The sequence below is a fragment of the Acomys minous genome (genome assembly GCF_964271855.1).
Source record: "Acomys minous genome assembly, chromosome: 1".
Classification (NCBI taxonomy): Eukaryota; Metazoa; Chordata; class Mammalia; order Rodentia; family Muridae; genus Acomys; species Acomys minous.
This window is the reverse complement of record NC_140483.1, coordinates 77,702,660-77,717,116: the sequence shown is the minus strand read 5'-3', so window position 1 is coordinate 77,717,116 and position 14,457 is coordinate 77,702,660. Positions and strand designations below refer to the sequence as shown.

Below are 14,457 nucleotides of genomic sequence, written 5' to 3'. Positions count from 1 at the left end.
TGTAGGAGTGTTCAGCCTCTTCCATGAATTTGGGAGTTCTTGCTGGGTCTGCAGGATCTGACCCAGCTAGGATCTGCTTGTTGGAGATTACAGGATCAGTTCCTGGTGGGCCTGTGACAATATGGTTTCAGGCCACTGGCAGTATCCAAGGAGGCAGCAATTTCCATGCCCCTGTAAGCCAGGACGCTCCCAGATTGCTTTAGATCAATAGTTAGACCCTGCAAGCACGACCCACAGGTCCCTGTATCATGGGAGGTCCTGTCGCACCCTCAAGAATGGACCCAGCTAGTTCTGTTGTTTGGGGAGTGCTAGGTCAGTGCCAGCAGCCCAGGTGGGCGGCTGGTGACAATGGCAATTCAGACAGCTGGCGGGAATTCCCTGTATCTTTTCTTTCCACCAGTGAAAGCCAGGATGCTCCTAGATCGCTTAAGTCAGCTCAACCATGTTCATAGCAGCCTCATTCATTATAGCCAGAACATGGAAACAGCCTAAGTGTCCCTCAGTAGAAGAATGGACTAAGAAACTGTGGTACATTTACACTATGGAATACTACTCGGCTATTAAAAACAAGGAATTTCCGAAATTTGTGGACAAATGGATTGAACTAGAAATTATCATAGTGAGTGAGTTCACACAGAAGCAAAAGGAGTTAAATGGTATATACTCACTTATATAGAAACACTAGTCCAAGGGGTATGTCCCCATGAAAAACTTTACCTACCAGGAATGTGGGTCAGAGGGGAGGACATCCTATTGAGACTTTAGGTGTAAGAAGCATGGGAGAAGGAGGAAATAGAAGGATCCAGAGGGTCCTGGAAAACTACAGGTGGGTCTGGGCCCTGGTGTCCTCCTCAAACTATGGCACCAGCCAAGGAAAATATAGGCAGTAAACTTCGAATCCCTACCCAGCCTTGTCGATGGACAGGACATTCTCCACCATTAAGTGGAGAAGGAGATCTGACTTTCACACAAACTCTGGTGCCCCACATTTGACCATGTCCCTTGGATGGGGATGCCTGGTGGCCCTCAGAGAAAGGATAATAGGTCACCAAGAAGAGACTCGATACCCTATGAGCATATACAGGGGGAGGAGGTCCCTCTCAGTCACAGACATAGGGGAGGGGAGTAGAGGGGAAGTGGGAGGGAGGGAGGAATGGGAGGATACAAGGGATGGGCTAACAATTGAGATGTAATATGAAAAAATTAATTTAAAAAAGATTTAAAAAAGAATTAGATAATACTAGGTAATATGCATAGAAGTACAACCTCTTGTTAGGAAAGTCTGATAACTTGGCTGGAATTGCCATAAAAGATGTAAAATCAGATATCATAGCACAAGTATAATCCCAGTTTGCCTATAGAGAGATAGAATATGGAGAAAGAAGAATCACTGCAAGCACAAAGGCCAGCTGTCCTGGTATAGGTAGTGATGATTTAACATATCTCATACATGGTAAAAGGTGATGACTGACATGATGATTGACTTCTGCTTTCTGTGAGATTTTATTCAACCACACACAAGCGTAGAAAGCAGAGGGAGAGAGAGGAAGGCAATATTTAGTTAAAGTGTGAGAAACTTCACAAGACCCCCTCCTTGAAGAACCAAAAGAGAAAGGATATGTCAAAGCATAGAATTCTGGTCAGGCTTTCCTCACTTTCTCCAAAGCAGCACTTTATAATTTATTTTAAGTGCTGAAATTCTATGTAAAATATTCTTTAGAAATGGAAATATTCTGCACTTGAAATAAGTTTCAGTATTTGTGGAATTTCTCTTTTCAATTTTTTAAGAGTAGAGCAAAATATTTATTGATGGCTTTGTAGTTAACTGTCAGGATAATCAAAGACCTTTTATGTCTGTTAGAATTTATACAAAAATTGAGGTGTGGCTTCAGGAAAAAAGACACTGAACATTGAACAATGTCCTTGTAGAATCTTTAAGCCTGAGGAAGCATGTCCAAAAAATCAAGGCAAGCGGTATAACATAAGATGCAGGAGACCAAGAGATACCCAAGGTTGAAAGGATAAGCTCATGAGACCTTGAAATTAGAGCAAATGATTTATTGGTATAACTCTTCAGTAAACTGATGATGAAAGTAGACTGCTTGTAACAGCTATTCCTCATTACCAAATGAATCTTCTGTGGAGAGCTGACAGGGACATTCACTGCACCTGGCCAAGGATGAAGAAAAGTGACACTGGATAGAGGTTCATAATTTTTACCCTCCCATATAATTAGTACTCTTCAGCAGATTATTCCATGTCATGATTTTGTGAACAGTGGTACATTTATATATTGAAGGATTAAAAACAACAACAACAACAACAAAAGGCAGCATCCTGAGGAATGAGTTTCATGGACAGTATGTATCCTATAGCAATGGAAACTCTTTAGTTAGAAAAGTTTTTGATGGGCACAAAATATGTGAGACATACATTCTTCAATTATTTTCATTTGGCTGTATTTATTTTATACCTGATAAAGACAACTTGAGGAAGAAAGGGTTTATTTGGGCTAATGGTTCCATGGCAGAGTCCACAATGGTGGGGAGCAACTCACATTGCATCCATAGTTAGGAAGCAGAGGGGTGATGGCTTATGCTTATCCCGCTTTCTCCTTTTTACTCAGTCCAGGAACCCAGTGCATAGGAAATACCACACATATTTGGAGTGAGTCTTCCCATCACAATTAACATTGTCTAGATAATCCTTCACAGGCATTATTAGAAGGTCATTTCCATGGTAATTATAAATCTCCATTAAGTTAATAATCAGAATTAAATTAATCACATATGGACAGTAGGCACTGAACTGACAGTGCAAGCTACAGTATTATTTTTCATATGTTGTTCCTGGCTATGAAGAGGTGGTAGAGAGATTTATTAAGTGGTTCTGGCAACTTTTATGAATAGATAGTCCTATACAGGGGAATCTTTTATAGGGGTGGGATTCTTTTCAAGGTTAGCATAGGTTGCCTAGCACAGTGCTGGGGAAGAGTCTGTGGATCTGGACATCAAAGCCATTACTCAACAGGGATCAAAGAGGGATAGCTTTGAAAAGATGAGCAACCCTCAGCTCTGTTTGGGTGTTATTCTTAATAAAACAGTAGACTGAGAAAATACATGTAAAATTTGAAATCATGGAAAGTGAATTCACTGCAATTACTCTACAGGATATGATCTTGGTCCAGTTCCTTACTAGATAACCTCACACATCCCCAGTGATGGCAAAATTCTCTTTTTCTATGACTGAAGAAAGGGAAAAGTGAAACTTCACGAAGTACCAAAGTTGGAATGAGGTGCTTGTCTAAAATCCTCACAAAGACTCATCAGTTAATTCTATTTTCTCTCGAGTGATCCACCACTATAATCTGCTGCCATCGAGTTTCTGATTGTGTCTAAATATTGCTAATGTCTATAAAATGAGAGTACTAATTTTTGTAAATTGACTCTTAATCCAAAGTAGCATTATGTTGTGGATCCCTGACACAGAAAAGGCTCGATGTAAGGTTAGCTTGTGAAGAGGGCGCGATAACCTGCTCTTCAATATAAATGTGGTGGAGGTACTGCAGACTCACGTGGGGTCCAGGAGTTTTCTGAAAGATAACACCTCCTCGGCGCTATATTTCTGTTCACTGTAACACTGTCCATATGTAGGAACCTTGTGTCTTTCTAGTTCCTATCAGTGATTGACCATATTCTGCAGCTTACACATCAGTGACAGTCAATAATGGGAAATGAAGCAAACTGATGTTCTAAGAAAAAGGGACAGACACTCGCCTCTCTCGAATAGAGGCATCATTGAAGGCACAAACACAAACAGAGGCAAAGTCTACGCCTGTGCCCTAGTGCTTGCAATGCTCTGCTATGGGCTAAGGAATTCACTTGTCTCATCAATTTTAATTAAAAATTTGAGGAAAATGTTTTATCATAAACAAGGATATAACAATGAACTAAATGCAAATTTGCCTGAGTGATTAATATAAAATTCTGGAAATTATACAATTCACTAGTCACGGGAAATTATACAATTCACTAGTCACGGGCTGCTGAGCTGTTCAAATTCCTACTGTTCTCCTGAGACTCTGTTCCACTAGATGTGTCATTTGAAGGAAAATTCGGTAAATGCATTAGCATCGGACACAGCCTGTAAAACTGTGACGCAATGAAAGGTAAATGAATCAAGCAGAGTAGAGGAGGAAGAACAGACAAAGAGCCATGGAGAAGAAAGCAAGGAAAGGAGCAGGGAATACGAGAAGAGGAAGGAGGTACTGTGGAGAGGACAGCTGAGGGGAAGGAAGTGGTGAGATGAGACCAGAAGATGGAAGAGCCTTTGCCCACTCATCAGGGACACAATGGCAGTGGTCCATCATGCAGCCTTTGTGCAGAGGGCAGAGTTAGTGCAAATATCCTGAACATGCCTAATTCCCCCCTTTCCTCAGCTCAAACCATTGCCTTCCCCTCTTCCTTATGCTCACTGCTACCTGGAGAGTCTGTCTTCCCTACAGTCAAGTGTTCTGCTCAGACTCTTCTTTGTATCTTCTCTACTAGTGGACTCTGCATGGCTACTTTTTATGAACTGGAAGGTATTGCCATAATTACAGATTTGGGTAATTAGTGGAATTGGTACAGGAGTAGATTACAGGCAGATGTGTAGGGTTGAATGGAACTAGGTGGGCATGCCCTCATGTCCTGTAGGCAGATGGTCTGTGATAAACATGTGCAGCAGCAGACCTTGTGGGGAGCATCATATCTGGTGACTGCCCACACAGTATAAAAAAATCAGAGCTGGAATCCAGCAGACTCTCAATTCTTCTCCTACACCACCTACATAGCAATGAGCTCAAGGAAGACACCCATAATGCACAATCTACAAGACGTCACAAAAATAGAAAGACTGCAGAACAAGGAGAGAAAAATGCTATTTTGAAAGAAGGAGAAAAGAAGGAAACATGCATTCAGACACAATGGCTTAAGAGCACCTATTAAAAACTGTTCTTTCTGCACACTGATTTATTTCTTTGTGTCTTTGTATGATGTATATATCTGTATGTGATACTTGAGTATGTATGTTTGTATGTGATATTTGTGTAATGTGTGTATATGCAAATGAAGTGTGTGGTGTTTGTGGTGTTTGTGTGTACAAACATGAATATTAGGTGTTTTTCCATTGAGGAAGGGTCTTACACATATCTTGAGGCATGTGTGGAGGTTATATGCCTTAGGGACTCTGGTTAAGGAATTGGAATATCACACTTGGATCTTCCTATATGCTGGGGATACAAACACTTTCACACAAAAACACTTTAATCCCTGTACTATCTCACGAACACTGCAAAGTTATATAAACTGTTATGAACTTAGAGGACTATCTTCAGGGGGATACTTCTGCTTCAAAGGTAAATTGTTAAAAATGAAATTCATGTTGGTGTCTTGGCACTTTCCCTCAGTTTCTCTGTTTTCTCCTTTGCTGCTGTTACCCTGAGAATCTCAATCTATTTTCATGAAGTAAGAAACAAATAGTATTATGTCTCAAAAATACACAAAGGAAAGCAGACAGTATAAAGACACTGGGATTGATGCTTGAACATCAATTACTAATAATAACACATTAACTTGAAGCACCAAACTCTAGAAACTTTTCCACATAGCAGACACTAAAGGAAGTTAGGATGGCTCATCAAGCCCCAATTGAGAGGCCTAGAATCCATCATATTCAGCTTTTATTATACATTCCATAATGACTAGTTCTCCTTTGGCTGGCACAACCCAACGAAATTTACAGACTAGAAAATTTCATCAGAGTGATCAATACAGGCAGCGTGTGCTATATGGTGTCATGTGTATACGAAATATGCTTCATTTGGAATATGGATACTCTGTGTTGCCAGCAAAGAACTTCATTTCAGAGTGCTGAACACCTTTTGAGCAGCTATTGCTCTCATTTGTCACAAACAATGGCAGTATTTGTAGGGCACACTTTAGCTTTGAATTTGTGCTTTTGTGTGTTTGGAAGGTCATATATCCCCATGCCTTGAATTTTCTTCCTCATCAAGCTTCATCTTTGAGGAACTGTGTGCTCTGTGCTTCCAAATGTCCTTCTTGAGTTCCTTACTAACTGTTACCTAGGGTTCTTCAATATTTCAGTTAGTTTTCTTGCCAACATTCTGTTTTATTTCATTCTAAGCCTCATTATTCCTTAAAAAAAAAAGGAGTTTCTGGTAGAGATAACTTGGGTGGTAAAGTTTGTACTGTGCAAGATTTGAATCCTGAGTTTGAGTCTTAGAACCCACAAAAATCCGTGTATGGGGCACATAAAAGCACTCACCCCATGCATAGTGAACAGAATTTGAATACATGACATGAAGGTTGAAGGACTCCATTAAAACCACAGAATTAGTTATGACCTATACACACACTGTGGCATGTACAGAAACATCAAGTCCACATAGAACCTAGGCAAGCAAAACAGATACACACACACACAGACACACACACACACACACAGACACACACACTCACACACCATATTAAAATCATATATCTGCATTTTGAGACATGTACATGTAACCTCAGCACAAGAAGTTGCTTAAGCCTAGCCTACTACCTGCCTAAACAAACTGCTGAGCTCTAGATCAATGAGAGACCTTGTTTCAGAGAAGATATATAGCTGTCTTAATGATAAGACATCATCTCATTTGCTATATTCACATGCACAAGCACATATGTGCATGCACACACACATACACAAAATTTAAAAGGGGGAAATGAAAATCTTTCTGTACTAATTTATTTCCCAGAGTGCACAACTTTTTATAACTCCAGTTCTAGAGGGCTTAATACCCCATTCTGAGTTCTGTAGGCACCAAGCATGTGGGGTAGTAAAAGGCACAAACACACACACACACACACACACACACACACACACACACACACACACATATATATAACAAAATTTAACACTGAAAAGATTAATCAATTATTTTTCTGGCTGCCAAGCTTTTCACTGGAGGACATGTAGTATATTTTACTAGGTAATCATCACTTCTCCAGCTACATAGGAAATTCGACTTTAAGAAAGAAAAACAATTTTTGGGACTAATTTCATAGTCAAGTTCTTCACATGTGTAAGAACAGTAATTCTGGACACTAACATCTTTTGGTTCATAGCTAAGAAGACATAGATGTCTCAAACTTATTTTATAAGAGTAATGAACTTTGTTTGCCATTAAATTAACATCTTTTCCATGACCCAACACTAAATTCCATTGAATACAATCCATTTGCTCCCTTTATACCAAACATAAAGCAATGAAAGTCATTTCTTATAGCAATGGGGGCATGCATTTTTTCAGAATATAGAGAAAACATTAAAAATTAACATAAGAAAAGTTAATCAAATGAGCTCCAAGTTGTAATAAAGTCAGGTGACTAAAGAGTTTTTTCCATGACACCAATGATTTCACAGTGCCCACTTTTGACCTGGTCTGTACAGTATACAGAAAAGCATAGAGTAGAGGTTGGGGGTGTATACTGCAGATCTCACACTCTGTAAGGTGATCTGAACTTTGGCTTTATGTTCCAGCTGACTTCTACTTGGAATTTCCACAACAGTGACAAGCAATAGTTGTTAAAATAGCAACATGAAGCAAACATGTCTTAAAAGCAAAAATCGGCATATTTAGTAAGAAAGCCTCAGTTTAGGATTGAAAATTCTTGGTAAGAGACCATTAGATCATTCCCTCATTCATCTACTTGCTCAGTATTTTAGGCTTTGATTACAGTAATTCAAATAAGACATGACAAAGAGGTAATGTATCTTAGTTGAGGCAATAAAAATTACCAAAGCTGCTATAAAAATGAGATAACTAGAACACCTAACAGACTTTTTGACAATTGCATACATGTATGTAATATACCTTGATCCTTACAATCTCTATTATCTCCTCCCAATACCCCAGGTTCTCCTAACACATCCCACATTAAAAATGTGTGTGTGTGTGTGTGTGTGTGTGTGTGTGTGTGTGTGTGTGTGTGAGAGAGAGAGAGAGAGAGAGAGAGAGAGAGAGAGAGAGAGAGAGAGAGAGAGAGAGATATTTGGCCAAGTGTAAAGAAAAAATTTTAATAGAAAATGCTATTGTCGGCCAAATTAATAATCAGCCCATACAAATAAATCCAAGATATATGAAAAAGCATGGTTTGTTTGTAAACTTTAGAGTTCCTTATTTTGTTAGGAGATATATTGCTGATGATATTTACATTGTTATGCAAAGCCAGATCAGGGCACCATGCCACACATGATGGGGCTTCATTGCAATACCTCAGCAGAACTATGATCTTACATTAACAGATTTATGGAACATAATGTCAACAGAAGTTACCTTTGGGGCATTGTCCTGTGCTTATGTGTACACCTCTGTGGATTCTAAATTGCTCTTCAAGGTTTTCTTTATCTTTTATTAAGGTTTAAATTAAAAAGTATGAAAGAAAATTACATCTCCCAAAGTGAGGAACAAGCCCAGGTATAAAGTTGCTTTTCTTGGAACAATGTGATATTTATTATCATGCTTCAAGTGTTCATATGAATGCTTCTGCCATTTTCTTTTTTTTCAGGTATGACTCAGGAGTTTGGCTTGTAGAAAGCTACCATAACTCATGCCCTTCCCCAAGACTAAGGTTATGAGGCTAATATTAGAGAACCTTTTCCAAATTCCTCCAGATGCTATACAAACAACTTAGTTAAGTGAATTCATTGTGAGATACTTTGTTGCAAAGATGTTTCTCTTTAAAAATGGATATGAGGAGGGATTCTTTTTTTTTCTTTTTCATTGCTGTAATTGATGATTTCTGGCATATGTTTCAGTTCTACTTATCTGAAATTCATTCATATGAAATATATCGCTAATGTCTAACTTCCTGAGTAGCCTAGTGTTTTGTGTGCCGTTAGGCTATACACCTACTAGTAAGGACTAAAATCACATTAAACTCTTATTCTTATTATAGTTGCCATCCAGCATTGAAGTCCACTGATCTCAAACACACACAAATGAAATAGTCAGTAAGTACCATCTGTCCTCAACAATGAGAACACATTGTAAATGTTGTCTTAATGACTAAACCCAGGAGTTAATTCAACAAACCAAGGTTACTTGAGGAAGTGAGTAACCTTTACAAAGTCACCAGGCAAAGGTGCAGTGTTTTAATGAATGAAACAGTTTCTTTTTGAGATAAAAATATCAGTATTGTTTCCAAAATAGTACAATAAAACTTTTTCTTAAATTATTAAAATACCATTGCTGTCTGCCTTATTAGGTAACTAACCCATCCTCCATCCTCTTATCTATTGTGAATAGTTATCACGTGCAGGTCATATTTCATCACTGTTCTGGATTGAATTTAGAGATGTTCCAAATCATACCATTCTATGATAAATGGATACAAGAAAGTAAAGCAATTTAATCATAGAAAACTGAAGCCAGTTGGATACATGGACAAAGAAAAAGAAAAGACTGTAACTGGGAAGTTGGTCATTTCTTCATAAAGAATGCAGCTGAGAGCCAAGCTGCTCAAGTAGACAGTAATCTTCTCCCAAGTTTCTTCCTTATATGAAATCCTTTCTCTGGTTATTAATATATATTTTATATTTGCAAAGTCTTAATCTGCTTTAGATATAGGGCTTATGTGAAGGGGATGGAAAGCAATTTCATGTTAACCATTATAGGTCAAAATGAGCTAGTCTGATAATGGAGAAAATTTTCAGACTCTGACAATTGAGCAGAACAGTGTCCCCTTACTTCTGGTAGCTGTAGAGGCCACAGAAAAACATTTCAAAGTCATTCTCCTGCTTGAAAAAACAGCACAATCATTTTGCATATTATTCCTCCCTTTGGTATGCTAACAATCTTTGGTAAATCAAGGTCTGATATCTCTTTACTGTCATCATCAATATCCTCACAGATCTTGTGAAATTCAATATGCAAGAAAAATAAAGAACAGGGATTTTTTTATTCTTATCACAGTAATATATCTCTGGGACTCTAATAATGGGCAGCAATAAATTTCAGAGTGGTACTTAGTAGTAGTTCTAAGTTATTTCTGAAAAATTAAAATTATTTTATAGTAAAAATTACATTATGTAATATGTTTCTTCTTAAAATGAAGTAACAGTATCTCTCTGTGTGTAACATCCTGTACTCCTGTTTTCTGGACACCACCATACTTCTCTCATTTATGAAATTTTAATTTTCATAATCTTAAATTGATAGCTTAAGTCAGATATTTAGCTGCTGTCCAATTTGGAGTAGACACATATCTCAATTTTTAGCTGTTTTTTACTATCAGGATAGAAAGGACAATAAGTGAATAGATATTTGATCCCAGACTTGAGACATGAATGGGACTGGAACTTCTTAGATGTTTACTTCCGGTCTCATTTTATTAAACTCCCAAGACATACCATAGCTTTTTCTGACAAAGGAGTTGAAAATATACATTTTAAATTTTACTTTGGCCTATATCTATACTCAAAATTAACCAGTCCCCTCAGGATATACCCAAAGGAAACACGGTAGCTGTTTAATTTCCTGTAAATCTAGAATGGGGGACGTTCCAGAGGTTTTTACTATTGGTGGGTAATTTCATTTTCACTGTAGATATGTAATATCTGTACTTCTTCTAATCTGACTTTGTTTTTATTGTGCTTAAATAGAAACTTATAAAATTTTTAATTAGGTAATCATTCAGTTAAATGTCCATGTTTGAGACAGTGTATGAAAAAACCAAACATGTATACGAACAGATACTCAAACAGTGCACAACAATAGCAGCAACAGCAAGTCATTACAAAAGAAGGAAGACAAATAAAAGTTATTTTTTTATGAAAATGCACACCTGCAACTCTGCGTCACAGAAGAAATTGGCCAAACAATCTGTTTTCAAGGCTGCTGTTCCTAATGACATTGGGATATTCCTTAATTGTAGGAAAATAATATTTAAAAATTATTTTCACAAATGAAAGCAAAAGAAAACTTTTGAAAAGAAATTGTGTAATTCATCATAGAATACATACAAAGTGGAGGAGATTCTACGTTCATAGCAAATCTAATATGTACACTTGGTGAATAAAAATTATAAGTAGCAGCCTAGAGAAACTGGGAAATATTCGTGATTGCCTGGGAGATTTTGCCTTATAAACTCTGATGACCACTGACATGCATTTATTTCAGAACCAGAGGTTGCTGCCAAGCTATTGTTTTTTGAATGTATATAGTTTTCACAATACAATTAACACTCACTGCTATTACTTAAGAAAACTGACTCTAGAATTTTTTAACAAGCAGCGTTCACTCAATAGCTTTGCTGCTTAGAAATGGAAGATGCAACTGTCACTTGGGAAATTATGAAGATTGTTATCACAACATTTCTTTTTAAATGCTCAGAGAAGACAATGATAGGCTGAGATATTAAACTGATGCTATTTAGTTTTATGTATGTTATTAAAATATATTGAGCATAGTTAAATTAATTTGAAGAAAATATGACTCCAAGAAGGAATTTTCTAGAAGGGTATTACTTGCGCAGGCCTCAGTCACACAAACTGTTCCCTCTCTCCAACCTTTTGGACTCATTCTTCCATGTAATGGAAATGCACCCAGTGGAAAGCACAGTTCAGAACCACACCTTTGCATCGTTTGGACAACACTGACCTCTACTGTTCCAGAAAGTAGAGAAACCAGCTCACTAGTAACAAAACTTACTGCCTGCCCCAGGCTGTTGGGTGACATGGGAATAATGTCAAGAGGAGGATGTAAGAGGAGGAGGAGGAGGAGGAAAGGGGAACAGAAAAAGGAAGGGTGAGAAGGCAGATGAGAAAATTCAATTTACCTCAAAGTAGCCTGGCTCAATATATTCTCTAAAATAACTTACTAAAGTATCCCATGGTAATAGAGGGTAGTTTCTTTTGCCCTCCTTTACAACATAAACTTTAAGAAAATATTACAACTATGGATTGTGAGCTTTCCAACCTTTTGATCACGGAAACACTAACTCTACTTTAAACATCAACCTACGTATCTTCCTTCTGGAATGCAAATTCTCAGACAAGATCCTCTAAGGACTAAGGAATCAGGCTGTAGGATCTCCTGTAGTCAGTCTGTTCACCATTTGTTTTTGTTTTTATTCATATTGGCAATACAAATTACAAAAGTGAAAACTTGTTCTGATCTGGATAATATTTCTGAGGTTCAGTGTACAAAGGATGAGGGAAAAAAACAGAAACTTGAGGAACTGTATCCATGCAAGCAATACAGATGGCTTAACTGCACCCTTTCTCACTTAGGAGTTCCCAGGGATGGAAAAACTTCACTTCCTCTGCCTAGGGAAGCAGGTGGTCAATTAAGCTTGAACCTCTCACAGCTTTAATATTAATGTATTCAAGTTTGACAAACTGGATTCCTTAAATACATATTTTATGTGTCCAATCTCTGGGAGTCAAGAGTTCCTTCTTATTAAATTAAGTGTTCTATGCTTTCTCGGGTCAAACCTTTCACAACAAAGTGCATACTCACTATCCTATCTCTGGCTCCAGGATTTTGAAGGTGGAGTGTGCACTTAAACTCTTCCTTCTGTAAAAGGACAGCCCTTGAACCCTGGGGTGCCTACATTGGGCTACAGTTCTTAGGTCCAAACTCCAAATTCCCTAACAGACTTTTCAAGATGCTCCAGCTGAAACCTTAAGCCTAAGGCCCTGGAGAGAATTAGGTGCAAAGGATGGAGGGTGGTTGGTATGGAAGTGTTCTGGGCACATTGAAAATAGGTGAGAAATGCAGTCCACTGCTGTCACCAAGCTTGGTGGTTCTAGAGCCTCTCTGCTCCTAGAGGATTACACCTGGCCCGTGCATCGTGGATGAAATTAAGAACCAAGGAGCTGGCAACAAGCTAAGGGAACTTTATTGTTCCAAAGAAGGGCAGGCAATCCAGCAGGTCAAGTTTATGAAAGCGCTGTTAACTTTTGGGATGGCTGGAAGGTTTAACAGCACTAGTTATGGTTTTCACCCCACTTTCCTTTTACTTACAGCATATACAGTCTTGGACAGTGGATACTTTTACAGAGTAGCGTCTTACCCCACCTCACCTTCCCTCCCCCAGTTCCCGGTACTCACAGTTTGTGGCTGTTAATCCTAAATGACACAAGGCAGAGAGCACCAAAGTCAAAACGCTGGTTAGTCTTAGTACAGAATCCATTTCCCCTGAGTAAGTGACCTCTTCCGATCGAATCCCAAATTCCTAGGTACCAGAATTGGCTTTTCTCTCTTTTCCTTTCTTTTTTTCTTTCTTTCTGTTTCGTATCCTCTCCTCCTCTGGACGTTTTCCCACCCTCCCTTAAAAAGATCCTATACGCCTTTACTCGGTCCTGCTCCTCAGAAGCTCCACGGAAACCATAATACGGCTTCCTCGGAGCTGCGATCTACGATTGAGGTTTACAGTTCCTGCATTTGTCCCTTTCTGTTCTTGCGTTCCTCCGGATTCTTTTTCTTAAAGGTTCAAATCCAAACTCCAGGGCAGCCCTTGGCGCCCAGCTCCGCCAATAGCCAAAAGCACCTCGTTCCGGCTCTAAGCTGGATTCAGCACTAGGATATTGAACAGCTCCTCATAGGCTCAGTCTGCGTGGCACCGCCCCCGACCAGGTTCGCCCAGCATTGGCCTATAAGAGTGGCCTGGGCGGGTCCTTTCTCGCTAGTGCGTCCCCAGCTGTGATTTGGCTAACAGAGGAGAAAGCAAAGAGAAGGGACCTCTCTCTCTCTCTCTCTCTCTCTCTCTCTCTCTCTCTCTCTCTCTCTCTCCCTCCCTCCCTCCCTCCCTCTCTCCTCCTCCTCTTCCTCCTCCTTCTCCTCCCCTCCCCCTCTCCTCTTTTCTATTCTTACAACCCAGTATCCAGAACAACTTACAGCATCTCTTTCTCTTCCTCCCAAATTATGGGCCAGATATTGGCATTTAAATCAGGTTTTCTAACAACACTGCAGAAAGGAAGCCTAAAGGAGTTGAAAGACAGAAGCCTTAGGAGGAGGGATTTCCCACGGAGAACTTGGAAATGACTTAACCTGATGCGTAATGCCTTTTCTTCACTTCGCAGAAGAGAGTCAGAGAAACCTTGAATTGTGCAATTCAATTTCCCTCGCAGAGATGGGTGATTGACTGTTATTGATCTAACTGGAATTTCTGGTTTAGCCATTTAGGGATATGACTGCTCTCCTGCTTTTCCGACCTTCCCCATCTGCATCTCTCCCTCATTGCTGTTGGCACATTGCTTCCGCAAGTAATGCAGGGTGATTGGCGCTGTGGGTTCCATCAGAGAGAAACGTTTAAAAACAAGTTTTAAAAGGTGGGGGCTGAAAGATGATTAGAGACAATGGGCTAAAGAGGATCGGATGTGAGGCCATGGTTGCTTTTAAAAGCTTTACAT

General features: G+C 39.0%; 1 protein-coding gene across 4 annotated transcripts in view; it reads right to left on the bottom strand.

Annotated features, from left to right (window-relative positions):
• LOC311591254 (contactin-associated protein like 5-1-like) overlaps window positions 1-13,632 on the bottom strand; it is an 869,459-nt gene extending 855,827 nt beyond the window's left edge. For all 4 annotated transcript variants that reach the window (XM_084770689.1, XM_084770692.1, XM_084770691.1 and 1 more), the window contains exon 1: window positions 13,157-13,632. In XM_084770689.1, the coding sequence (XP_084626815.1) occupies window positions 13,157-13,238 (82 nt within the window). In that variant the 5' untranslated portion in view covers window positions 13,239-13,632. The remainder of the gene's footprint in view (window positions 1-13,156) is intronic.
• Window positions 13,633-14,457: the final 825 nt, after the last annotated feature.